The 12,118-nt window shown below is 38.8% G+C and overlaps 1 protein-coding gene across 3 annotated transcripts in view; it reads right to left on the bottom strand.

The window, feature by feature from the left end:
- ATP11A (ATPase phospholipid transporting 11A) overlaps window positions 1-12,118 on the bottom strand; it is a 165,085-nt gene that overhangs the window by 71,030 nt on the left and 81,937 nt on the right. For all 3 annotated transcript variants that reach the window (XM_075852521.1, XM_075852523.1, XM_075852522.1), the window contains exons 4-9: window positions 8,683-8,763; window positions 8,492-8,599; window positions 6,956-7,084; window positions 5,117-5,220; window positions 4,094-4,144; window positions 3,866-3,930 (exon numbers count right to left, since the gene is read on the bottom strand). In XM_075852521.1, coding sequence (XP_075708636.1) covers window positions 3,866-3,930; window positions 4,094-4,144; window positions 5,117-5,220; window positions 6,956-7,084; window positions 8,492-8,599; window positions 8,683-8,763 — 538 coding nt within the window. The remainder of the gene's footprint in view (window positions 1-3,865; window positions 3,931-4,093; window positions 4,145-5,116; window positions 5,221-6,955; window positions 7,085-8,491; window positions 8,600-8,682; window positions 8,764-12,118) is intronic.

The following is a 12,118-nucleotide window of genomic DNA, read 5'->3' as shown; positions in this document are numbered from 1 at the left end:
CTGTTGGTGTCAGCTGTATGTCACAGCTGACACCGTGCTGTAACGGCAGGGAACGGAGCTAGCTCCGATCCCTGCCATTAACCCCTCAGATGCCGCGATCGCGGCATCTTAGTGGTTTGTAGCGATCGGCTTCGACACAATGTTATCGTGACAAATCTGATCGCTGCTATGGCATCCAGAGGCCTAATAATGGCCTCCTAGTTTGCCACGTACGATAGCCTATTAGGCCCCGCCCACAGACGGGACCTAATAGGCTTGCTGTCAGTGAATGACTGACAGCTCTAATGCATTGCACTACATGGGTAGTGCAATGCACTAGAGTAAAGATCAGAGGTGCAGGACCTCAAGTCCCCTAGTGGGACAAAAAAAATAAATTGAAAAAAGTTAATAAAGTTGAATAAAAGTGTAAAAATAAAAGTTTCAAGTTAATAAAAACAAACACTGCCTTTTTTCCTATAATAAGCCTTTAATTATTAGAAAAAAATGAAAATGTTAAAAAAAGTACACATCTTTGGTATCGCCGCGTCCGTAACAATGCAAACTATAAAAGTATAATATTACTTTTCCTGCAAGGTGAACACCGCAAAAAAATAAATAAAAATAAACCACCACCCCTCCCAAAACATGTAAAAGTGATCATAAAGTCGCATGTACCCAAAAATGGTACAAATAAAAACTACAACCCGTCCCGCAAAAGACAAGCCCTTACACAGCTTTTTTGACTGAAAAATAAAAAAGTTCTGGCTCTCAGAATATAGCGACACAGAATGTGCAGAGTGTCCAAAAGCGGATAAGTTCGGGCACCGTTTATCAGTGCGACACTGGCCACATATCTCTGTAATATTATTTATTTACCGCATTATTGTACCCTCTTATTATGCCCTGATGTACTCCGCACAGCTTAGGGCCTGTTCACATCACCGTTCGCTTTCCATTCCAGGGTTTCGTCTGAGGTTTCCGTTGGGTGAACCCCCGCAATGGAAAGTGAAACCACAGCTTCCGTTTCAGTCACCATTGAAATCAATGGTGACGGAAACATCGCTAATGGTTTCCGTTCGTCACCATTCCGGCAGATTTCCGTTTTTCCGACAGAATCAATAGTGCAGTTGACTCCGCTATTGATTCCGTTGTTAAAACGGAAACCTGCCGGAATGGTGACAAACGGAAATCATTAGCGATGTTTCCATCACCATTGATATCAATGGTGACTGAAACGGAAGCTGTGGTTTCACTTTCACTTTCCGTTGCGGGGTTCACCCGACGGAAACCTCCGACGAAACCCCGGAACGGAAAGCGAACAGTGATGTGAACAGGCCCTTACATATGCCCCCACATTATAAACTGAAATACCAGTAAAACTTCCAAATAGAACAACTGCCAAGAAAAATCTGCGCTCCAAAAGCCAAATGGCGCTCCCTTTCTTCTGAGCCCTACAGTGCGCCCAAACAGCAGTTTATGTCCACATATATGGCATCGCCATACCGGGGGAACCAGCTTAGCAGTTTATGAGATGTGTGTCTTCGGTGGCACAAACAGGGCACAACATATTGCGCACAAAACTGGCATATCAGCGCAAAATTGCTATTTTCACTTTGCACCATCCGCTGCGCATTAATTACTAATGGAAAAACACCTCGGGGGGCAAAATGCTCACTACACCCCTTAAAATGCCTTAAGGGATGTTGTTTCCAAAATAGGGGTAACTACTTGGGGGTTTGTTTTGCTATTTGACCTCAGAGCCCTGCAATTGTGGGCCAATGCTGTGAAAATTACCAAAATGGACCTCAAATGCGCATGTTGCTCTTCACTTCTGAGCTCTATCATATGTCCAGGCAAATGTTAAATGCCTTGAGGGGTGTAGTTTCCAAAATGGGGTCACTTCTTGGGGGCTTCCACTGTACTCTGGTACCTCAGGGTTTTGCAAATGCGACATGGCACCCAAAAACCAATCCAGCAAAATCTGCATGCCAAATAGTGCTCCTGCCTTTCTGAGCCCTGCCGTGTGTCCAAACAGCAGTTTACGACCACATATGCGGTATTTCTGTACTCTGGAGAAATTGCTTTACAAATGTTGGGGTGCTTTTTCCTCTTTATCCCTTATGAAAATGAAAAAATTCAACTTTTTAGTGGAAAAATTGCCGATATTAATTTTTACGGCCTAATTCCAATAGATTTTGCAAAAGACCAGTGGAGTCTAAATGCTTACTATACCCCTAGATAGATTCCTTAAGGCGTGTAATTTCCATAATGGGGTAAATTTTGGGGGGGTTTCACTGATTTGGTCCCTCAGGGGCTTTGCTAATGTGACATGGCACCCAGAAATCATTGCCGCAAAACTTGAGCTCAAAAAGTCAAATGGTGCTCCTTCCCTTCTGAGCCCTGCCGTGTGTCCAAACAGCAGTTTATCACTACATATGGGGTATTGCCGTAATCTGGAGAAATTGCTTTTCGAATCTTGGGTTGCTTTTTATCCTTTATGCCTTGTAAAAATAGAAAATGTCTTCATTTTATTGGGAAAAATTTTGATTTTCATATTCACGGCTTCATTCCACTAAATTCAGCAAAAAATGTGGGGTCAAAATGCCCACTATACCCCTTGATAGATTCCTTGAGGGGTGTAGTTTGCCAAATGGTGTCTTTTTGGGGGTGTTTCCACTGTTTTGTAATCACAGGACCACTTCAAATCTGACATGGTGCCTAAAATGTATTCTAATAAAAAGGAGGCCCCAAAATCCTCTAGGTGCTCCTTTGCTTTGGAGGTCTGTGTTTCAGTAAATTAGCACACTAGGGCCACATGTGGGATATTTCTAAAAACTACAGAATCCGGGCAATAAATATTGAGTTGCGTTTTTCTGGTAAAACCTTCTGTGTTACAGAAAAAAAAGGATTAAAAATGAATTTCTGCAAACAAAATGAAATTTGTCAATTTCATCCCTACTTTGCTGTAATTCTTGTGAAACGCCTAAGGATAATAAACTTTCTAAATGCTGTTTTGAATACTTTGAGGGGTTCAGTTCTTAAAATGGGTGATTTATGGGGGTTTGATTTGTATGGGCCACTCAAAACCACATCACAACTGAACTCGTCCCTGTAAAAATAGCCTTTTGAAATTTTCTTGAAAATGTGAGAAATTTCTGCTAAAGTTCTAAGCCTTGTAAGGTCCTAGAAAAATAAAAGGATGTACAAAAAATGATGCCAATCTAAAGTAGACATGTGAGAAATGTTAATTAGCATTTATTTTGTGTGGTAGAACTATATGTCTTACAAGCAGATACATTTAAAATTTAGAAAAATGCAAATTTTTGCAGTTTTTGGCTAAATTTTGGTGTTTTTCACAATAAAATACGGATTGTATCGACAAAATTTTACCACTGACTTAAAGTATAATGTGTCACGAGAAAACAATCTCAGAATCGCTTGGATAGGTAAAAGCATTCCGGAGTTATTACCACATAAAGTGACACGTCAGATTTGAAAAATGGGGCTGCGTCCTGAACGTGCCAACTAGTCCATGTCCTTAAGGGGTTAAATAAATTAGCAAAAATGTCTAAAATTCTGTTTTCACTCTGTCATTATGGGGTATTGAGTGCAGAATGATGGGGAAAAACTTGAATTTTTATTTTGTTTTAGCACAAGGCCTCAACATGACAAAATGTGAAAAAAGTGAAAGGGTCTGAAGACTTTGCGAATGCATTGTAGGTGGACATACATTTTACGTCACTAAGCTAAGGAATTTCACCAGACATTAAATTGTCACCAATGTCCCCTATTGTCATAATTGCCCAAAAGGCACAATTGTCCGGACTCACAAATACATGTGGTTCCCCTTAGAAGGAATATTCTACAAGCTTTCTCTATTGCCTACCAAATATTCTTTCTGTGTTCTTCAATGTAGCACCACGAAGTAACAGATTTTCAGACCCCAGAGGCCTATTAAAAGACAAGTAAAATGCAATGTTTATCTACAGTATAGATGGATGTACTGAATGAACTATAAGGAAACAAACAAAAAAAAAAAGAGTAAAAATTAATGAGCAATCAACGGTCTATAGAACTGGAAGAAATTGGCATACAGGAAAGTAAACCAACTAACCTGGCAATGGGGTCCTCTGTTTCATTATAAATATTGATCCGACCAACAAACCTAAACATTAAAATCACCAAGTAAGTAAAGTAATAAGACACAATAGTTAATAGCAGCAGTAATATAGTGCAGCAGCAGTGAGTAGAACATATGTCGATGTCTGTGTTTCTGTGAAACACAGGCCCCTCTTATGTCCCAGATTTAAAAGGGACAATCCTTGATCACTAGCACTATCCTGGAAAACCGTAACATATTGCTTCTCCCCGGAAGACTTCTACCTGTGCTGGTACAATTAGGGGGACATTATTAATGAACGGTTATGGGAGCATTGTGGCTGTCACTGGGCACTGTGGAATCTGAAAAATGGATCTTTCCCATCCCCAGGAGTAGGAAAGTATGGGAATATAAATCAGAAGATTAATTTTATTCCGACCCTATAGATGCATTAAAATGGATTCTATTTAAAGTCATAGATTTATCTCTTCTCTATCCCTTATGTCCTTTTTCTTCCTCCTACCCCTTCACTCACCAATTATTGTTTTTAAGTTATTATTCCCATTTTTATATACATATTGATCTACTATACAATCATTTAGGGCTCATTCAGACAAGCGTAAAACTCGTCTGTGTGCTGTGCGTGAAAATCATGCACAGCACACTGACCCATTGATTTTAATGGGGCCATTCACACATGCAGGAGTTTTTACGCAGCGAGAGTTTGTTGCGTGAAACTCACTAGATGTCCTATATTTGTGCGTTTTTCATGCACCTATGCGCCCATTGAAGTCAATGGGTGCGTGAAAATCACACAGAGCACATGGATGCACATCCGTGTGCTGTGCGTGATTTGCGCATCAATTCCATTGAAAAAAATAAAAGATGTGCTTTGCGAGTGCGTGAAAAACACATGCCACTCGCAAAGCACAGAGGCAATAACGCAACACACATGGACCACATTTACGCGTGTAAATCTGTCATGCTCGTGTGAATGTAGCCTTAGAGTTGATATTCATTAATGACATTCATTCTTACTTGTAAAGATCTGGCTGAGGTTGTTCACATTCTATGGTAGCGTGCAACGTGTCCATTTCCTGTTCATTGTGAAAGGCTTTTGTGTCTTGAACAGAAAAATAGGTCTAGTGCGGGGAATAGAAATATATACAGTATATATGTATTTGAAAACGTGAGTCCCTACTGTTATATCACATACAATACTGGATAAGAAATCAGAATAACACAGCACACTTCAGGTCTCCGCATATGCACAGCTTGTTACCCTCTAGGACTGTACCTGGCTTAATGAGCTATGCGTCAACATACTTTATACCACAAGACAGTTGTCTGTGGTTGCGCCTGTTTTTAGGATTAGTATGACAACAGTACAGGACAAGGAATTAAAATGTAAAATTATTAAAAGGGGTTGTCGGGGGACTACTACCTCTTTAATTCCCCCATACATCCTAATATTGTACATGAAAAGAGGTTGTTCGAAGGGGAGAACCCCTGTAAGAAGTAATACTATGACTAATAATACTGGAAACGTTTTCTTTTATGTATACATATTCCAGTTTATTATTTCATAATTAGTTGCCTGACGAAGATTGGTCAGCGTCATACACTCATCTGTACAACGCCCAGTTGGTAAAAAGTAAAAACACGCCCAGTTGTCTATTAAGAAACTAATTAGCATAAATATAAAATTGTTTATAACTTGGTCAAAAATGATCGTTTTTCTAAATAAAAACAACTGTTATCTAAATTACAGCGCCGATCAGATTATGTAGGAGACAGGGCACTTATAATCTGGTGACAGAGCCTCTTTAAAGGGTTTTTTTACATGCTTTTTGGTGGCGTTTCTTATTTATTGTCATTTTGTACATGCATTTTTTCTTGCCGTTTTTGAAGTTCTATAAAGAAACCTATTGAGAAAAAACACCTAAAAAAAACCTCCAAAGTTTCTCAAATAAACTGGAAAAATGCCCCAACAAAACACTGCTAAGTGTTGTGTGTGAAACCAGCCTAATAGTTTCCATACTGGTCATCCAGGCTTGCCGGACACAGATATAATTAAGAAATGGCTAAATCAACATTTATTACCTATTCACAAGATAGGTAATAAGTGTCTCATCAGTGTGGGCCCCACCAGTGGGACCCCATTGATCCCTACAACGGGGGTCCCGAGCCCCCCGTTTCTCCTCACTACAAGACCGTAGTGAGGATAACAGACCTGTGGCCAAACATGCGCGATGCCGCTCCATTCAAGTCTATGGGACTGATGGAGACAGTAGAGTACAGCACTTGTTTTTTTCCTGTCAGACTCATAGACATCAATTAAATGGGCAGTTCGCATGCTCATTCTCCGCTTCATTCAAGCTCCTCCTCACTGCTGGGCGGGGGGCAGTGAGAAGGAAGGGGGGCTCGGAACTCCCGTTCTAGCGATCACTGGGATTACCAGCGGTGGGGCCCCCAGCTATCAGACACTTATCTATCCTGTGGATAGGTGATAAATGTTGATTCTGGGAGAAGTTGAGGTTTGTGAAGGTTTCGTTGTTTGACCATTTTCAGATTGACAACATTAGCTCTTCAGAGAATATAGTGCTATATTATTAGTCAGTATATATGACTTTGATCTTTTTGGTAAAAGTTTCATACATAATAATAATAATAATAATAATAATAATAATAATAATAATAATAGTGAATGACTTGACTGTAACTAATACAATATATAATATATGTATAGAAGCTTCTATCTCATTATCATTAAATGAGATATGACAATCAGATGTGTAAAATTCTGTATATTCAAGCCTATTAAGGTAGTGTAGCCAATACCATCCTCATGATGTAAGAAGAGACATTTGTGCTTACTTTGTGACTGGATTCTCCATCCAAACTAGCTGTTGTAACAAAACACGTGCCATCATCCCTACTCGAGGAAAGCAGTATCAGGTCACATGGAAAAACGTCATCTTCTTTAACCATAACAATGTCTCCAACCTAGAGATCAGTAGAAAAAGTATAATGTAGAACATATACCATATAACATATAGCATATAATACGTGAACCCATTAATGTGATGTATAAAAACATAGATTTTTATTTTTTTTTATCGTGCAGCTCAAATACTATCCATACCTAAACCTGCCAAATATATATGCCAAAAGAATATATATTTTTGGCATAGGTTTGCCCCACAGAAAATTATAGTGTAGTGCATGCTTGTATACTTTTTTTAGACAACAAACATAAACCAGACATATGCTCTAATAGAGACCATAGACTGCCACATTCATTCCAAAATAGAATGTCCCTGGGGAGGTACAAAAGTGAAGGAGGGTTCTTAAAAAAAATCTAAATGAGGCCTTCACTCTCTATATGAGCAGATAATATATTGATACAGAGTTACATCCTGAACCTCCCCTTCGCCAGGCACTGATTCTGAAATAAATACAAGAGGGTGAATATTTTTAGACAAAGCAGAATTGGTTGAATAGATTATCACAGGATGTACGTTATATTAACGCTGCCATGTTGTTTGACCAATTTGACCAGAGGCATAACTTGAAGCTCCTGGGCCCCAAGGCAAAATCTGTAACCAGACCCCCTACCTACCATGTGCTGTTCTGTGGCAGATGGACCTCTAGACCCCATCAGATATCAGGGCTCGGATGTGACCGCCACCTCTGCACCCCAAATAGCTACTTCCCTGAAAATGGCCAATAATGCGCAGCAGTGAAAATAACTGTGGCATCTTTAATAAACCCATTTCTTCTGACCAGCTGAAACCTTTTTTCTAACCTTAAAGAGGACCTGTCATTAGGTCATAAAAATGGAACTGGCTAACTGACCTGAATAGCGCTGTCTCCTAGATTACAGCGATATTTTCTTTAATAGACACCCCTCCATGTTTCAGATATTTGGCTTACTGTTGTGTTTGCTCCCTATGTGCTAGTTTGATGTAGTTAACCATTGAGGTTGAGCTAGCTGCCCTGCCTCTGATGCTGACCAATCAGTGCGAGGCAGCTTGAGTTCACGCCCTGTTGGCTAACTACAGCAAATTAGCATATAGGGAGCCAACACAATAGTGGGCCATATCTCTGGAACAGGTGGCTCTAGGAAAAAAAGTAAAACAGTGCTGGAATCAGGGAGACAGCGCTCTTTAGGTTAACCAGCTCAGCTTATATGACATAGTGACAGGTCATCTTTTAAATAATATAATTTAGCATTTTTAAGGAAATCATTACATCTATAGCCAACTTTATATCAACTTCAGGATAGACCAGCTGCGTTCCAGAGAACAACAGAAGTCCAAAATTATATACAAGTATATAAATATACATAGTCTAGGCACAACCAATATGATCACCATCATATAGAAAGAAGAATAACAAACTGCTACATACCCTGAGTTTTCGACTTTGCTTTCGGACCAACTTGCCATGCTGGATGACGTGGACAGAATACTGGTTCATAGCATTATCAGCTTTGTGCCTTAGCCAGTCTTCATAGCCCTGTGTATGTAATAAGAGTAAGCAAGTTAGAGGATAGAAACTTTTCATTTAAATACATTGGATATCATGGGGTTACATGTTACCTGTTTAATTGCAGTCACAGTGATGACAAAGAATAGTGGCAGGCCACTGGTTATTGGGCTGGTTGGGGTATCAATGATAAGCTGCAAAGACACCATAAAATATAGTCATACGAAATGTGGAACATAGTGTTCATCTATTTATTTTCTATGGCTTGTGAAAGATGTGAACAGTTGAAATATGACCAATGACAACACAGTACTACCTTCTTCACCTAAAACACTCGCTCTCCCTCTTTCTATATCAATACATGATGAGAACCACTCAATATCTATTCAATATCCGAATCCTTCCATTTCGTCATAGAGCAGGTTCTGATCCCTGATCCCCAGCAGTTTCAAAGCTGCGGGGTCCAACACAGGAAGGCATCTCACAACCCTAAGACATCAGTCCTTATATGGACTGCATTTAGTAAATTGTATTAAAGGGCATCCCTCATTTGTCACATGTATAGAATATTTTCTATTATACTGCTATAGTGCTATGAGGTTTCCTTTCTAAATAATACACTGTTCTGCATACTGCGCAAATATCCATTGGTTGGAGAGTCAAACTCCTTAGTTATGAAAAACTGTTAGAAAGAAACATGAATCAACCTCTTGTAGGTACTCTACATGCCAACTGTCTATTCAGCAGTACTAAGGAACAAGGCAGAGGATGTCTCACAGGAATTCCGGACAACACTAAAAGAATCCATTCTAGCTGGTTTCATGTCTATTGTTTCATATAGTCTACTGTTTGGTAAAGAGTATTGTTTTTTTACATTATTATAGAATAAACAGTGTATTAGAAGCTACAGGAATCACTTAAATAAACATAAGGATTTATTCTTTCAATTACGTCATTTATTCTTTCAATTAAGTATCACCTTCCTGGTGATATCTTAAGAAACTTCTAAGTGTCTCTTCTTAATCTATGATTTGTACTTTGTAAGTATAAAGAATTGGCTCTTCAGGATATTTTGCTTCTTTATCCATAATATATCCTAGTTATATCTGTTGTATACCCAATATTCTCTCCCTATAGACTTGTTCTAGGATTTGTTTTACCTTTACAGTACCAGCATCTTGATTGGATGTTATTTGTCAGTCTCTTAGGTGTCTATAGTAATGCATAAAGTACATACACTCATTGTAATTTCTATTGTTTATGTGCATGTGGGAATTTGTGAAAATAAATAATTCCAGATCCTCCACCCTTTGTGCATTTAACTAATGTTTATATGTTTACTTGTGAGACAAAGTTACCCTGATACATCTGGCTATGTACAATCATCATGACAAAAGTGATCAGTGAATGATCATAATGCTTTCTCTATTCTACTTATTTGGTACAACAAAGCACAGTTCTAGGTAGTCACTGTAATTATTCATCTCTCAGCAGTTAGGGGAAAATTAGCTGGTACATTTATGCTTATCAAAAGCCTAAGGGGCAGATTTACTACGCCAGTCTCAACTTTCTGCTCCGCTGTAGTAAGATGCGCACGCCACTTAAAGGCTATGTAGACCGTTGAATGTCATTTTTTTTTTTTCAATAAAAAGGTCAGTCAGTTTGATTGGTGCAACTCTAGAAATAGTTTTTATTAAAAATTATTTTTACTGTTTGAAATTTAGCGGCTTTGTATTCTCTATACAGAGCAGCTGTATCTTTCACTATGACCTGCATCCGTCAGTCCCGCGGTCAGAGACACGCAGGATCCACTTGTAATCTATCAAATCTAAATGATAAACTTAGATGTGATGGATAACAGGTCGATCCTGCGTGTCAGAGACATGCAGGACATGCTTAATAAATCTTACCCAATGTCCTGAGTGCTGCGTCACATACACCGTCCTGACGCTGCCTGGCGTAAGTATGTTGTATGAGCCGCGGCATGCAGATGCTTTTGCCAAGCTGCTCACAGCTGTAAGAACAGTGAATACAAACTAATGATCAAATGTACAATGCATCTTCATTGGTTGGTTTCACATTAGGATCCTTTGCCCTAAAATCCCAATCTGCTCAAAAACTAAAAATGAATTTGTAAACAAAGTTAACCGGAAAATTTCACTCGGCCATGTCACAATCATTAATTTTCAGAAAACAGATATAAAGATTTGTTTGATGGGGTGTCCCTGTCAATGACAAGGGCTCGAATATTGTTGTCACCAATGTTTGTTTTTTTATTTACTGACTAGCAACTCTGCAAGAAATCCAACATAATTTTTTCTTTAACCCTGAGGAGTCATTATTTTAGTAGGTCAGAGAAAGAAAAATCACCGGTGACCACAATGTTCCCTCCAAAACACAGGTAGGTACAGGGAAGCTAAATTAGCTCTCTAGTCTGTGAATCCCACCAAAAAATTCCACAAATCGCAGGTTGCTGGGCCCCTGTGAGTATGCAAGGCCCCCCTCAAGCATCAGTTAGGCCACTAGGTATCTTTAGTGGCCATGTAATGTGTATGAGTTCATAAATGTCCATCACATACTGCACTATAATTTCCTCAATTACCAAAAGATGCTACAATTTACATCCCAGAAATGGATATTAAAATATATGAGCTTTCCTGAAATGCATGTCCATCACCATAAAGCAGACCTAGCACACCAAAGATATTTGCTTGTGGTCCAGCATTTTTAGCATGCCACATTATAGTTCTTCCCAAATATTACCAGGTAATGCTTAATTTCATGTAATTACAATTTACTAGTAAACAGAGTGCAGATATTGATGGAAATGGGAAATTATTACAATATAGAGGCCAAGTTACCAGAATCATGAGACATGAAATGCCAATACCTACCTAGCATGCAATCTATAGTAATGATTATTCCATAACATACTTCCCACAGATATTTATGTATATGTATGATATGAATTTATATTAACTAGGATTTTTCCTTTCATAAAAAAAAGAAAATATATTTTTTTAATCTACTTTTCTGTACTAAAGGTACAACGCCTCCCAAGGAAATCATCACAGACCATGTGGAATGCCAAGCCTCCATCTACAGCTTCTACAAACCAGCATGTTTTGTAAAATGGATCATCTTCATCCACCTCTTCCTTCCTCAACCAATTGTCATCTTTACTCCTAGGAGTCGTGAGTTGTAATCTGGCACAAATGTGCCGATACAAGTAAATATTTATTATATACAGTATATATCTATACCTTTATAGGTCTCCAATTACACCCAAATTGTCCAGTATTGTCCCGTGATGAACCAACTTGGTTGGGGAAACGCGTTTGGATGGTTATGAAGTGTTGTAGTAATGCTACGCAATATTTGGTGCTTAGAAATTACACTAATTGTGAGTGATAGAAATGTTGTATACCTGGTGTTTGCCCGTAGGCGGCGTATGTACCACGTCATCTAGTTCTTTTCTGGATACTCCAGGTAATTATTGTGAATTGCTTATTTAATTTAACCCTGGTTGCGTCAGGGGTATTTGTATTC

Source organism: Rhinoderma darwinii, chromosome 2 (assembly GCF_050947455.1).
Source record: "Rhinoderma darwinii isolate aRhiDar2 chromosome 2, aRhiDar2.hap1, whole genome shotgun sequence".
Lineage (NCBI taxonomy): Eukaryota > Metazoa > Chordata > Amphibia > Anura > Rhinodermatidae > Rhinoderma > Rhinoderma darwinii.
Note: the sequence above shows the minus strand (reverse complement) of the source record. Positions and strands in the feature narration are given on the sequence as shown.